The 12,500-nt window shown below is 40.8% G+C and overlaps 1 protein-coding gene and 1 long non-coding RNA gene across 3 annotated transcripts in view; both read left to right on the top strand.

Annotated features, from left to right (window-relative positions):
• LOC126981887 (uncharacterized) overlaps positions 1-12,500 on the top strand; it is an 81,058-nt gene that overhangs the window by 23,129 nt on the left and 45,429 nt on the right. The gene's annotated exons all lie outside the window — the stretch shown is intronic.
• LOC126981884 (putative fatty acyl-CoA reductase CG5065) overlaps positions 64-12,500 on the top strand; it is a 47,564-nt gene continuing 35,127 nt past the window's right edge. For both annotated transcript variants that reach the window (XM_050833501.1, XM_050833500.1), the window contains exon 1: positions 64-426. In XM_050833501.1, the coding sequence (XP_050689458.1) occupies positions 226-426 (201 nt within the window). In that variant the 5' untranslated portion in view covers positions 64-225. The remainder of the gene's footprint in view (positions 427-12,500) is intronic.

Below are 12,500 nucleotides of genomic sequence, written 5' to 3'. Positions count from 1 at the left end.
CGCTGATTGGCTGAGACGGGAAGTGGGCGTGGCCATCCTCAACCTACCTGTGCAACCACCTGGTGAGCTCAGTTACGATTTGTCTGTGAGGGGGAACGGACGCTACGCAAACCCTCTCCCGTCTCTCACTCGTGTGGCTGATACCAACACACACTCTTCCCTCCTCTCCTCCTCTTCCCCCTTCCTCTCCTCCTCCTCTTCTTCCTCCTCTAGCAGCGTAGCGAGATGGCCGAGGACGGGGCAAGTGAGATATCGGAATGGTACCGAGGTAAAAATGTATTTATCACTGGGGGCTCCGGGTTCCTGGGAAAGGTCCTGTTGGAGAAGCTCTTGAGAACGTGCCCTGTTAGAAGGATATACCTGTTAATGAGGCCAAAGAGAGGGGTGGAGGTGAACCAGAGACTCGACGATATCTTCAACTATAAGGTAAGGGGTGTGAGGGGTCGTGTGTGTGTGTGTGTGTGTGTGTGTGAGGGAGGGGAAAGGAGGGGAAGGGTGGTGGCGATGTGTGTGTGTGTGTGTGTCTGTGTGTGTGTGGTGCTCATGAGAAATATTAAGTGTGTGTGAAAGTGTGTTTGTGGGTTGGGTTTCTGTGTGTGTGTGTGTGTGTGTGTGTGTGTGTGTGTGTGTGTGTTTTCTCGTTCGAAGCTTCGTCAGAATTGCGTTCAAGAAGTGATCGTTTGGTTGTTGTTGTTATTTTTGACGTTTTTTTTGTGTGTGTAATTTGCGTTTTATTGTCGCCCGCTTGTGTGTGTGTGTGTGTGTGTTGCAAAAAGAAGAAACTACACCGCCCATACTTCACAACTAACCACAAAACACACACACACACACACACACACACACACACACACACACACACACACACACACTCTTGTGTGTGTGTGTGTGTGTGTGTTTATTATGGTAAGTTTCTCCTCCCCTCCTTCTCCTCCTCCCCTCATCCCCTCCTCCCTTTCCTCCTCCTCCTCCTCCTCCTCGCTTCCTTCCTTCCCCTCTCTCCTCTCCTTCCTTCCTTTCCAAACATCCTTTTTTTTTATATATATTGCTAATCGCTTTCCTTCCTTCCTTCCTTATTCTCTCGTCTCGTTTCCTTCTTCCTCTGTGTGTGTGTGTGTGTGTGTGTGTGTGTGTGTGTGTGTGTGTGTGTGTGTTTTGTTCCATTCAATAATATTTAGCATCCGGGTATTGAAATCTGGCACACTGGTCTTCCTCCTCCTCCTCCTCCTCTTCCTCCTCCTCCTCCTCCTTAGGCGCTACATTCCATCTCCTAGTCAAATCGTGTGTGTGTGTGTGTGTGTGTGTGTGTGTGTGTGTATGTTCGTTGCATACATACGTAGATGCTCAGTTTTTTCCTTCCTTCCCTTCCTTGTCTTCCTTCCTTTGTTTTCCTTCCTTCCTTTTTTGTCTTCCTTTTTCTTCCTATTCGCGTGATGCAAAAAAAAAAAAAAAAAAACACAGGGGTGGCTGGACGGGTGTTGTACGTGTATTTTTCTTTTGTTTTGTTTTTCTTTATTAGTTTTGTATCTTATTGTCTTCAATCCTCTTCCTCCTCTCCTTCTTCTTGTCTTCTTCCTCCTCCTCCTCCTTCTTTTTCTTTATCTTGTCCTCCTCCTCCTCCTCCTCTTCTTCCTTTCCTCTTTATCATTTTTATTTCTTCCTCCTCCTCCTCCTTTCTTCTTTTTCTTCATCTTGTCCTCCTCCTCCTCCTTCTTTTCTTCATGTTGTCCTCCTCCTTCTCCTCCTCCTCCTCTTTTCCTCCTCCTCCTCCTCCCTCTCTTCTTTTTCTTCATCTTTGCTTCCTCTTTCCTCTCCTTCCTAATCCTTCTTTTTCAATTATCAGTCTTATTTCAATTCTCCTCCTCCCCTTTTTCCTCCTCCTCCCCTTTTTCCTCCTCCTCCCCTTTTTCCTCCTCCTCCTTCTTCCCCCTCCCCCTTTTCCTCCTCCTCCCCTTTTTCCTCCTCCTCCTTCTTCCCCCTCCCCCTTTTCCTCCTCCTCCCCTTTTTCCTCCTCCTCCTCCTTCTTCCCCCTCCCCCTTTTCCTCCTCCTCCTTCTCTTTAAATAGTCTGCATTCTTCTTCGTTTCTTCCTCTTCCTCTTCTTCCTCTTCCTTAAGCTCCTCTTAATCTCTTCACATACCGTTATTTCCTCCTCTTCCTCCTCCTCCTCTTATAAATTCTTTCCTACGATCCCTCCTCTTCTTCCTCCTCCTTCTTCTTCCTCATCTTCCTTTCTTCCCTGGAATTTACAATCATCTGTTTGGTAATTAATTTTGTCCTTTTCTTCTTCCTCTTCCTCCTTCTTCTTCCTCCTCCTCCTCCTCCGAATCACCACCATCATTATCAGGACGAATTTTGGTTACGTGTTCTGAATGAATGAGTCTCTCTCTCTCTCTCTCTCTCTCTCTCTCTCTCTCTCTCTCTCTCTCTCTCTCTCTCTCTCTCTCTCTCTCTCTCTCTCTCTCTCTCTCTCTCTCTCTCTCTCTCTCTCTCTCTCTCTCTCTCTCTCTCTCTCTCTCTCTCTCTCTCTCTCTCTCTCTCTCTCTCTCTCTCTCTCTCTCTCTCTCTCTCTCTCTCTCTCTCTCTCTCTCCTTCCGTGTATCTTTTTACCTCCAACTCTCCCCCTCCGTCTCTCCATCCCTCCTTGCACCTCGTTTTTTCTCTCCCCTCCCTCCTCCTCCTCCCCCTCCTCCTCCTCCTCCCCCTCCTCCTCCTCTTCTCTCTCTCTCCTCGTTTCTTTTATCTCCTCTTACCTTGACCTACACACACACACACACACACACACACACTTCCCATCTTCCTCTTCCTTACCTCCCCTTCCTTCTCCCCTCTCCCTCATATTCCTCCCTTTCCTCTCCTTCTATTCCTCTTTCTCTCCCTCCTCTCCTTATTCTTCTTCTCTTCTATTCCTCCCCCTTTTTTCTCTCCCTCCCTTCTCCCCTCCTTCCTTCTCTCCTTCCCCCTTTCCCTTCTTTTCCCTCCCCTATTTCCCCTTCTCCCCTTCCCCTCCCTCATTCATTACCCCTCCTGTTGTTCCTCCTCCTCTCCCCTCCTCCCCCCCCTCTCCTCCCCATCTGTACCAGGGAGACTTATTAAGAGAGAGGTGACGTTCCCGAATGCCTGGGTATCTGTTGCACCTGGTCACTCTCCCCTCCCCTCCCCTCTCCCCCCTCACCTGTCTCCCTTCACCTACATCCCCCGCCCCCCTCTCACGACCTCTCCCTCTTTTTCTCTCGCCTGTGCAAGAGTGAATCAGGTGTGTTAGTGTGTCAGGCAGTCTGTGTGGAAAAGGTTGTGATTCGAAGGTTAATGATTTGGACTTCCTACCTCCTCTTAATTTCTTTCTTTCATTCTGTATCTTCCAGACTCACTTCCTTGCTCTCTTCCTTCCTTCCTGACCATATCTTCCTTCCTTCCTTCCTGACCATATCTTCCTTCCTTCCTGACCATATCTTCCTTCCTTCCTTCCTGACCATATCTTCCTTCCTTACTTCCTTCCTGACCATATCTTCCTTCCTTACTTCCTTCCTGACCATATCTTCCTTCCTTCCTTCCTGACCATATCTTCCTTCCTTACTTCCTTCCTTCCTGACCATATCTTCCTTCCTTCCTTCCTTCCTGACCATATCTTCCTTCCTTCCTTCCTTCCTTCCTTCCTGACCATATCTTCCTTCCTTCCTTCCTGACCATATCTTCCTTCCTTCCTTCCTGACCATATCTTCCTTCCTTCCTTCCTGACCATATCTTCCTTCCTTCCTTTTTCTTGTCTCCTTTTCTCTTATTCTTCCTTCTTTCCTTCCTTCCTCCCTTTCTTCCTTCCTTCCTCCCTTTCTTTCTTCCCTTTTCTTACCTCCCTTTCCTTCTCTTCCTTTCTTCCTCTTTCTTGCCTCCCTTACTTTTTCCCTTCCCTCTCTGATAATCTCTTCTTTCCTTATTTCCTCTTTTTCTCTTTCTTTCTCTCACCCATGGAAGGAGTTGAAATGACCACGAAAATGGGAATGATGATTAAGATAGATGATAATTAAAAAAGAACAAAAAAATAAGGTGTGTGTGTGTGTGTGTGTGTGTGTGTGTGTGTGTGTGTGTGTGTGTGTGTGTGTTGCTCCCATTGTGACGAATTGTTTGTTTGTTTTCCTGTGTGTTTAGCTATTGTCTTCCTCTTCCTCTGTTTTCTTCATCTTTTTTTTGCTATTCTTCGTTTTTATTTTTTTATTTAATTTCCGATCACTACTACTACTACTACTACTACTACTACTACTACTACTACTACCACTACTACTACTACTATTACTATTACTATCTTTACACCAGAACTACCATCAAATACTTCTCTCCCTCCCTCCCTCTCTCTCCTTCCCTCCCTCTCTCTCCTTCCCTCCCTCTCTCTCCTCCTCTCCTTTCTATATCTTCCTAACTTAATTCATCTCTTCTTTCTTCCTCTTTTTCTTTTTTCTTTCTTTCTCCCTTCCTTCCTTTCCCCTCATCATCATCACCATCACCATCATCATCACAATAAAATCATCACTATTATTATTTTCGTTGTTTCTGCCACGCGACCATCAATCATTTTTTTCATTACAAAGCTTCGACGTCAAACACTGAGTCGCCGATCCCACATTTTCCTTTTTCTTTTCTTTGTTGTTGAATTGTAAATATAAATGATAGAATAGATGGGTGGGTAGAAAGGTAGATATACAGAAGAGAATAAAAGATAGATGACGATAAACAAAGGTAGATAAAACAAGTAGAAAGTTAGATGATAAGATAAAGATAGAAGAAATGAAAGAAAATAGACGAGGAGGAAGAGAAAGAAGAGGAGCAGAAGAAGGAAGAAGAAGAGGAGGTATACAGATAAAAAGAAAAAAACATATATAAAAAAAAGAAAAATAAACCAAAAAACAAACACAAACAGCCATAGATAAAAAAAACAGAGCAGGAGATAAGACCAATGTAAACAACCTCACTGTATAGATAACCCCAAAATAGACCGTAGAAAAAAACAGATAAACAGGTCGAGAAAAACAACAACAACAACAACAGGAACAAATAGAGTGGTAGATAGATAGTGGTAGATAGATAGTGGTAGATAGATAGTGGTAGATAGATAGTGGTAGATAGATAGTGGTAGATAGATAGTGGTAGATAGATAGTGGTAGATAGATAGTGGTAGATAGATGGTGGTAGATAGATGGTGGTAGATAGATGGTGGTAGATAGATGGTGGTAGATAGATGGTGGTAGATAGATGGTGGTAGATAGATGGTGGTAGATAGATGGTGGTAGATAGATGGTGGTAGATAGATGGCGGTAGATAGATGGCGGTAGATAGATGGCGGTAGATAGATGGTGGTAGATAGATGGTGGTAGATAGATGGTGGTAGATAGATGGTGGTAGATAGATTGATAGTGGTAGATAGATTGATAGTGGTAGATAGATTGATAGTGGTAGATATGATTTGTTTATTTTTGTTATTGTTGTGATCAGTCTTTTCATTTTTTTCGCATTTTCTTGTTTTTCTTTTCCTATTTTCTTGTTTTTTCATATTTTCTTGTTTTCCTTTTTTCTTTTCTCATATTTTCTTTTTTCTTCCTTTTCTTTTTTGTCTTCCTTTTCTATTTTTCTTTTTTCTTGTTTTTCTTCTATTTCCTTGTTTTTTTCTTTTTCTCCTTTCCCCTTTTTCCTTTTCTTTTTCTTCTTTTTTCTACTTTTCTTTTCCTTTATCTTTCCTATTATTATTATCATTCTACTACTACTACTACTACTACTACTACTACTACTACTACTACTACTACTACTACTAAAAATACTATCTCAGGTGCATTCTTTACCTGGGCTAGACGAGAGGAGTAGAAAGTAGTATACCACCTCCTCCTCCTCCTCCTCCTCCTCCTACTCGTTGGGAAGAAGAAGAATGCGTTAAAAGTTTTTCTAGGATATGGGACAAGGACGGTATGTTGCAGGTGGAGGAGGAGGAGGAAGAAGAAGAAGAGGAGGAAGAAGAGGAGGAGGAGTTTAAAAGACAGGGACACCTTTTATTTTTTGTTTTGTTGATATTTATTTAAGATGAGGAAACGATTTCTATTTTTTTATTTTTTTTGCTGTAGGTCTGTTTTTAAGAGGAGGAGGAGGAGGAGGAGGAAGAAGAAGAAGAGGAAGAATATGAAATAGTTTTGTTGTTGCTTTAGACAGAGAGGAGGAGGATTGAAAGAGAAAGAGGAAGAGAAGAAAAAAGGAAGAATTGAGGGAGAGAGGAAAAGGAGGAGAAAAACGGGGAAAGAGGAAGAGGTTGACGAGGAAAATTGATGAAAAGAAGAGGGGAGAATAAGAGGAAGAGGAGGAGGAAGGAGATAAAGAGGAAGAGGGGGTATATTAGAGAAAGAGGAAGAGTATTAGAGAAAGAGGAAGAGTATTAGAGAAAGAAAAGCAAAAAGAGAAAAGATACAGGATTAAAGGAAAGAGGAAGAGGAGAAATTGAGAAGAGATAAAAGAGGAAGGAGAAGGAAATAAATAAAGAGGGAGAGAGGAGAATTAGAGGAAGAAGAGTAAAAAAAAGAGGAATATAGGAAAAGAAGAGAAGAGGTAGACGAGGATGGGATCAAAGGAAAGAGGAAGAAGAGGAGAAAAAGAGGTGGAAGAAGAGGAAGTATTTAAGAAAGGGAAAAGAGAAAAGGAAAAACATAAATTTGTCTTTCTTTGGTAATTCTTTCCTTATACATTTTCAACTTTTCTTCCATTGTATAATATTGTTTGAGGTCTGTGGGTCTGTCTGTCTGTCTGTGGGTCTGGGTCTGTCTGTCTGTGGGATCTGTGTCTGTCTGTGTGTCTGGGTATGTCTGTGGGTCTTTGTCTGTCTGTCTGTGGGGTCTGGGTCTGTCTGTCTGTGGGGTCTGGGTCTGTCTGTCTGTGGGGTCTGGGTCTGTCTGTCTGTGGGTCTGTGTGTTTTTGTCTGTTTCTGGTATTTGAGTTCTTATTTTTTTTCTTTTTTTTCGTTATTTTCCTACCTGTTATTTTTTTGTTTTTTGTTTCTTTATATGACCTGTTTTTTTCATTTATTACTACTACTACTACTACTACTACTACTACTATTATTACTACTACTACTACTACTTATTCTCCTCTCTTCTTCCTCCTTTCCCTTTTATTCACTTTTACGACACGAATGAAAATGAAAACCGAAGATAAATGAAACTTTCCTCTATTTTCTTTTTCTTTCGTCATTTATTCTTTTTTTTTTTGCTACTTCCGTTTCCTATTATTTCTTTATCGCATTTCTGGGAAGGAAGAGAAAGTGAGAGAAGAAGAATATTAGTTATGAAGTATTTCCTCTCTCTCTCTCTCTCTCTCTCTCTCTCTCTCTCTCTCTCTCTCTCTCTCTCTCTCTCTCTCTCTCTCTCCCCATCTATCTATCTATCTATTTATCTCTGGACCTATTGCTAAGCTTTTTTCCTGTATTCTAATTGTAATAAAAATCTCTCTCTCTCTCTCTCTCTCTCTCTATCTCTCTCTCTCTCTCTCACTCTCTATTTTTATCTCTCTAGTTTTCTCTCTCTCTCTCTCTCTCTCTCTCTCTCTCTCTCTCTGTTTTCTCTCTCTCTCTCTATCTCTATCTCTGTCAATCTTTATATCAATTCCTTATCAATCTTTTATATCAATTCTAATTTTCAATAAAAGCTCATTATATTAGTTATCCTCAACTTCTTTTTCTTTCCTGTTTTCTATCTTTACTTTTTCTATCTATCATTATTTCTGTGAACTATATTATACTTTTTTTTATATCAATTCTAGTTTTCAGAAATGCTACGTTTATTATATTAGTTATCCCTCTACTTCTTTTTCTCTACTCATTTTTCTATCTCTATTTCTCTATCTATATCTTTCTGTCGATCAATCCTTTATATCAATTCCTTATCAATCTTTTATATCAATTCTAGTTTTCAATAATTGCTACGCTCATTATATTAGTTATCCCTCAACTTCTTTTTCTCTCCCTGTTTTTCTATCTTTATTTCTCTATCTATCTTTATTTCTGTCGATCAATCCTTTATATCAATTCCTTATCAATCCTTTATATCAATTCTAGTTTTCAATAATTGCTACGCTCATTATATTAGTTATCCCTCAACTTCTTTTTCTCTACTCATTTTTCTATCTCTATTTCTCTATCTATATCTTTCTGTCGATCAATCCTTTATATCAATTCCTTATCAATCCTTTATATCAATTCTTGTTTCAATAATTGCTACGCTCATTATATTAGTTATCCCTCTACTTCTTTTTCTCTCCCTGTTTTTCTATCTCTTTCTCTATCTATCTTTATCTTTCTGTCGATCAATCCTTTATATCAATTCTTTATCAATCCTTTATATCAATTCTTGTTTCAATAATTGCTACGCTCATTATGTTAGTTATCCCTCTTTTTCTATTTCTATTTCTATATCTTTCTGTCTATCAATCCTTTTTTATCCATTTCCTTTATTTTCGTTGCAATAGAAAGATATATATCTCATCCCTTCTCGTTCTCTATCTATCATCTATCTATTTTTCTGTCTATATCTCTCTGAACCCCCTTTTTTCACCCCGTCTCTTAATTCTCGTTGCAATATAAAGGTCGCTATCTATCTATCTATCTATTTTTGTCTGTCTATAGACCTCTGAACCCTTTTTTTCATCCCCGTCTCTTAATTCTCGTTGCTATATACAGGTCGCTATCTATCTATCTATTTTTGTCTGTCTATAGCTCTCTGAACCCTTTTTTCATCCCCGTCTCTTAATTCTCGTTGCAATACAAAGGTCGCTATCTATCTATCTATCTATTTTTGTCTGTCTATAGCTCTCTGAACCCTTTTTTTCATCCCCGTCTCTTAATTCTCGTTGCAATACAAAGGTCGCTATCTATCTATCTATCTATTTTTGTCTGTCTATAGCCCTCTGAACCCTTTTTTCATCCCCGTCTCTTAATTCTCGTTGCTATTTAAAGGTCGCTATCTATCTATCTATCTATTTTTGTCTGTCTATAGCTCTCTGAACCCCCTTTTTTCACCCCGTCTCTTAATTCTCGTTGCTATATAAAGATCGCTATCTATCTATCTATTTTTGTCTGTCTATAGCCCGCTGAACCCTTTTTTCATCCCCGTCTCTTAATTCTCGTTGCTATTTAAAGGTCGCTATCTATCTATCTATCTATTTTTGTCTGTCTATAGCCCTCTGAACCCTTTTTTCATCCCCGTCTCTTAATTCTCGTTGCAATAGGTGGTGTTATTTCCATCTCTTATTGTTCTCTATCTATCTATCTATCTCTTTTTGTTTGTCTATAACCCTCTCAACCCCTTTTTTCACCCCCGTCTCTAAATTCTCGTTGCAATATAAAGATCGCTATCTATCTCTATCTATTTTTGTCTATAACCCTCTCCACTCCTTTTTTTCATCCCCGTCTCTTAATTCTCGTTGCAATAGGTGGTATTTCCATCTCTTATTGTTCTCTATCTATCTATCTTTTGTCTGTGTATAGCCCTCTGAACCCTAATTTCATATCCGTCTCTCTAATTCTCGTTGCAATATCTATCTCCCTCTATCTATCTATCTATTTTTGTCTGTGTATAGCCCTCTGAACCCTTTTTTTCATCCCCGTCTCTTAATTCTCGTTGCAATAGAAGGTGTTAATTCCATCTCTTATCGTTCTCTATCTATCTATCTATCTCTTTTTGTTTGTCTATAACCCTCTCAACCCCTTTTTTCACCCCCGTCTCTAAATTCTCGTTGCAAAAAGATCAGTATTACGTAATGTTGTCTGTGCAAAAAATCATGTCTATGTTATATTAGTTTGTCGTTATGTAACCTTGACGTGGAAACAGACTTACCTGCTACAGTGATCTAATTAGGCCTCAGCAGACAGGTGGGACTATACTAGATGGGCCGTTATTTAAAGTTACCTGGCGAATCTTACCTCTCCTATCCTACCTTACCCTACCTTGCCATGCTATTTTTTAACCTTACCTTGCCTTACCTTTCCTTACCATACATTCCATTCTCTATCTTACCATACCTTGCCATGCCATTCCCTACCTTACCTTACCGTACCATACAATACCTTACCTTAGTTTACCATACCTTACCATACCTTGCTTTACCTTACCATACCTTACCTTGACATCCCTTGCCTAACCCTACCTAAGCATACCTTACCATACCTTACCTTACCTAACCATACCTTACCTTACCTCACCTTACCATACCTTACCTTGCCATCCCCTGCCTAACCCTACCTAAGCATACCTTACCATACCTTACCTTACCTTACCTAACCATACCTTACCTTACCATACCTTACCTTACCTAACCATACCTTACCTTACCTAACCATACCTTACCTTACCTAACCATACCTTACCTTACCTAACCATACCTTACCTTACCTAACCATACCTTACCTTACCTAACCATACCTTACCTTACCTAACCATACCTTACCGTACCAAGCCTTACCATACCTTACCTTACCGTACCAAGCCTTACCTTACCATACCATACATTACCTTACCTAACCATAGCTTACCAAACCATACCTTACGTTACATTACCTAACCATACCTGACCTTCCCTTCCCTTACCACTTTCTTCCTTTCCTTCCCTTTTATTTCTAGGTTCTCTTTTCCTTCCTTCCTTTCTGTTCATTTTTTTCTTCCTCCTTCAGAAATTGCAGTAGTAGTAGTAGTAGTAGTAGTAATAGTGGTTTCCGATGTGAACTCGATGTGAACTCTCCCTCTCTCTTCCTCTCCCTCCCTCTCCCTCCCTCACTCTCACTCTTCCCTCCCTCCTTTCCTCCCTCTCTCCCAGACTCTCACTCTCCATATTTCATAACCTTTTCTCCTCCCCTTTCTCTCTCTCTCTCTCTCTCTCTCTCTCTCTCTCTCTCTCTCTCTCTCTCTCTCTCTCTCTCTCTCTCTCTCTCTCTCTCTCTCTCTCTCTCTCTCTCTCTCTCTCTCTCTCTCTCTCTCTCTCATTCTTATACTTTTTAATGAAACCTACCGTGTGTGTGTGTGTGTGTGTGTGTGTGTGTGTGTGTGTGTAGAGGGCTTTGGCCAGGTAAATACGTTTGTCTAATCTCACCTGGACTCATTAGGATTCATGTACCGTCTCTCTCTCTCTCTCTCTCTCTCTCTCTCTCTCTCTCTCTCTCTCTCTCTCTCTCTCTCTCTCTCTCTCTCTCTCTCTCTCTCTCTCTCTCTCTCTCTCTCTCTCTCTCTCTCTCTCGTTCCCTTATTGCCTTCAGGGGAGAGAGAGAGAGAGAGTTTTAACCATAGCCGGGCAGACATACCGATACAAGAAAAAAGAAATACCATATATCCGGGTTGCGCTGGAGACATATTAAGAGGGAGGGGAGGAGGAGGAAGGGAAGGGGGAGGGAAAGGAAAGGGAGGGGTGGAGTGGGTAGTTACAGGAATGGGAGGAAGTGAAAGAAAGAGAAAGGGAAGAGGAAAGGATAGGGATAGGAAAGGATAGGAGGAGAAAGAGATAGGGGAGAGTAGGGAAGAAAGAATAAGGGCATGAGAAATGAAGAGAAGGAAGAGAAAGGGAAGAATGGATAAGAGAGAGAGAGAGAGAGAGAGAGAGAGAGAGAGAGATAAGTAGTAGGAAAGAAATAATAAGGGAATGAGAAACGAAGATAAAAAAAGATAGTTAAAGAAAAACAGAGGAAGGAGAGGAAGAGAAGATAAACGAAGGGAAGGGAAGAAAAGAGGATAATAGGAAGGAGAGGAAGAGAAGATAAAGAAAGGGAAAGGGAACGAAAGAAGAGATGAAGAAGAAGGGAAAGATGAAATTAGAATAAAGAAGAAAAACAGAAAAATGAAATGAAATGAGATTGAGAAAAAGAAGAGAAAAAAGAAGATAGGGAAAGGGAACGAAAAAAAGAAGAAAAAAACGAAGCTAAAAAATAAGAAAAATAAAAACCTACAGTGAAAAGGGAAAGCTAAACAGGTGATCTTTTGGGCAGGTGAGTTATTTAGTGACCTTATGAATTAGGCTCAAGGCGTGCAGGGTTGAAGGAAAGGGGAAAGGAAGGAAGGAGGGAAGGAAGGAAGGAGATAAAGGAGGAAGAGGAGAAGGGAAGGGAAGAGTAAGGAATGTATAGAGATGAAAGGAAGGAAGGAAGAGAAGGGAAGGAGATCGCACTAAGGAAGGAAAGGGAAGGGAATGGAAGGGAACGAGGGAAGAGGAAGGAATGTATAGAGAAGAAAGGAAGGAGGAAAGGAAATACAGATTGATAAATAAGGAAGGGAAGAAAGAGAGAGAAAAGAGGGAGATAGGAAAAGGGGTGATGACGGGAAGAAAGGAAGGGAAGCAATGGGAGATAGAGAAGGGGGATATGAAGGAAGGAAAAGGGAGAGAGGAAATGAGAAAGGGAGATAGAGAATGGGATATGAAGGAAGAAAAGGGAGGATAAATGAAGGAAAAGGGAGAGAGAGAAAATAAAGGGGAAGATAAAAAGGTACAAATGAGGAAGAT

This window comes from Eriocheir sinensis, chromosome 49 (assembly GCF_024679095.1).
Source record: "Eriocheir sinensis breed Jianghai 21 chromosome 49, ASM2467909v1, whole genome shotgun sequence".
In the NCBI taxonomy this organism is placed as follows: Eukaryota; Metazoa; Arthropoda; class Malacostraca; order Decapoda; family Varunidae; genus Eriocheir; species Eriocheir sinensis.
The sequence above is the reverse complement of the archived record's forward strand: the minus strand, read 5'-3'. Positions and strand labels throughout refer to the sequence as shown.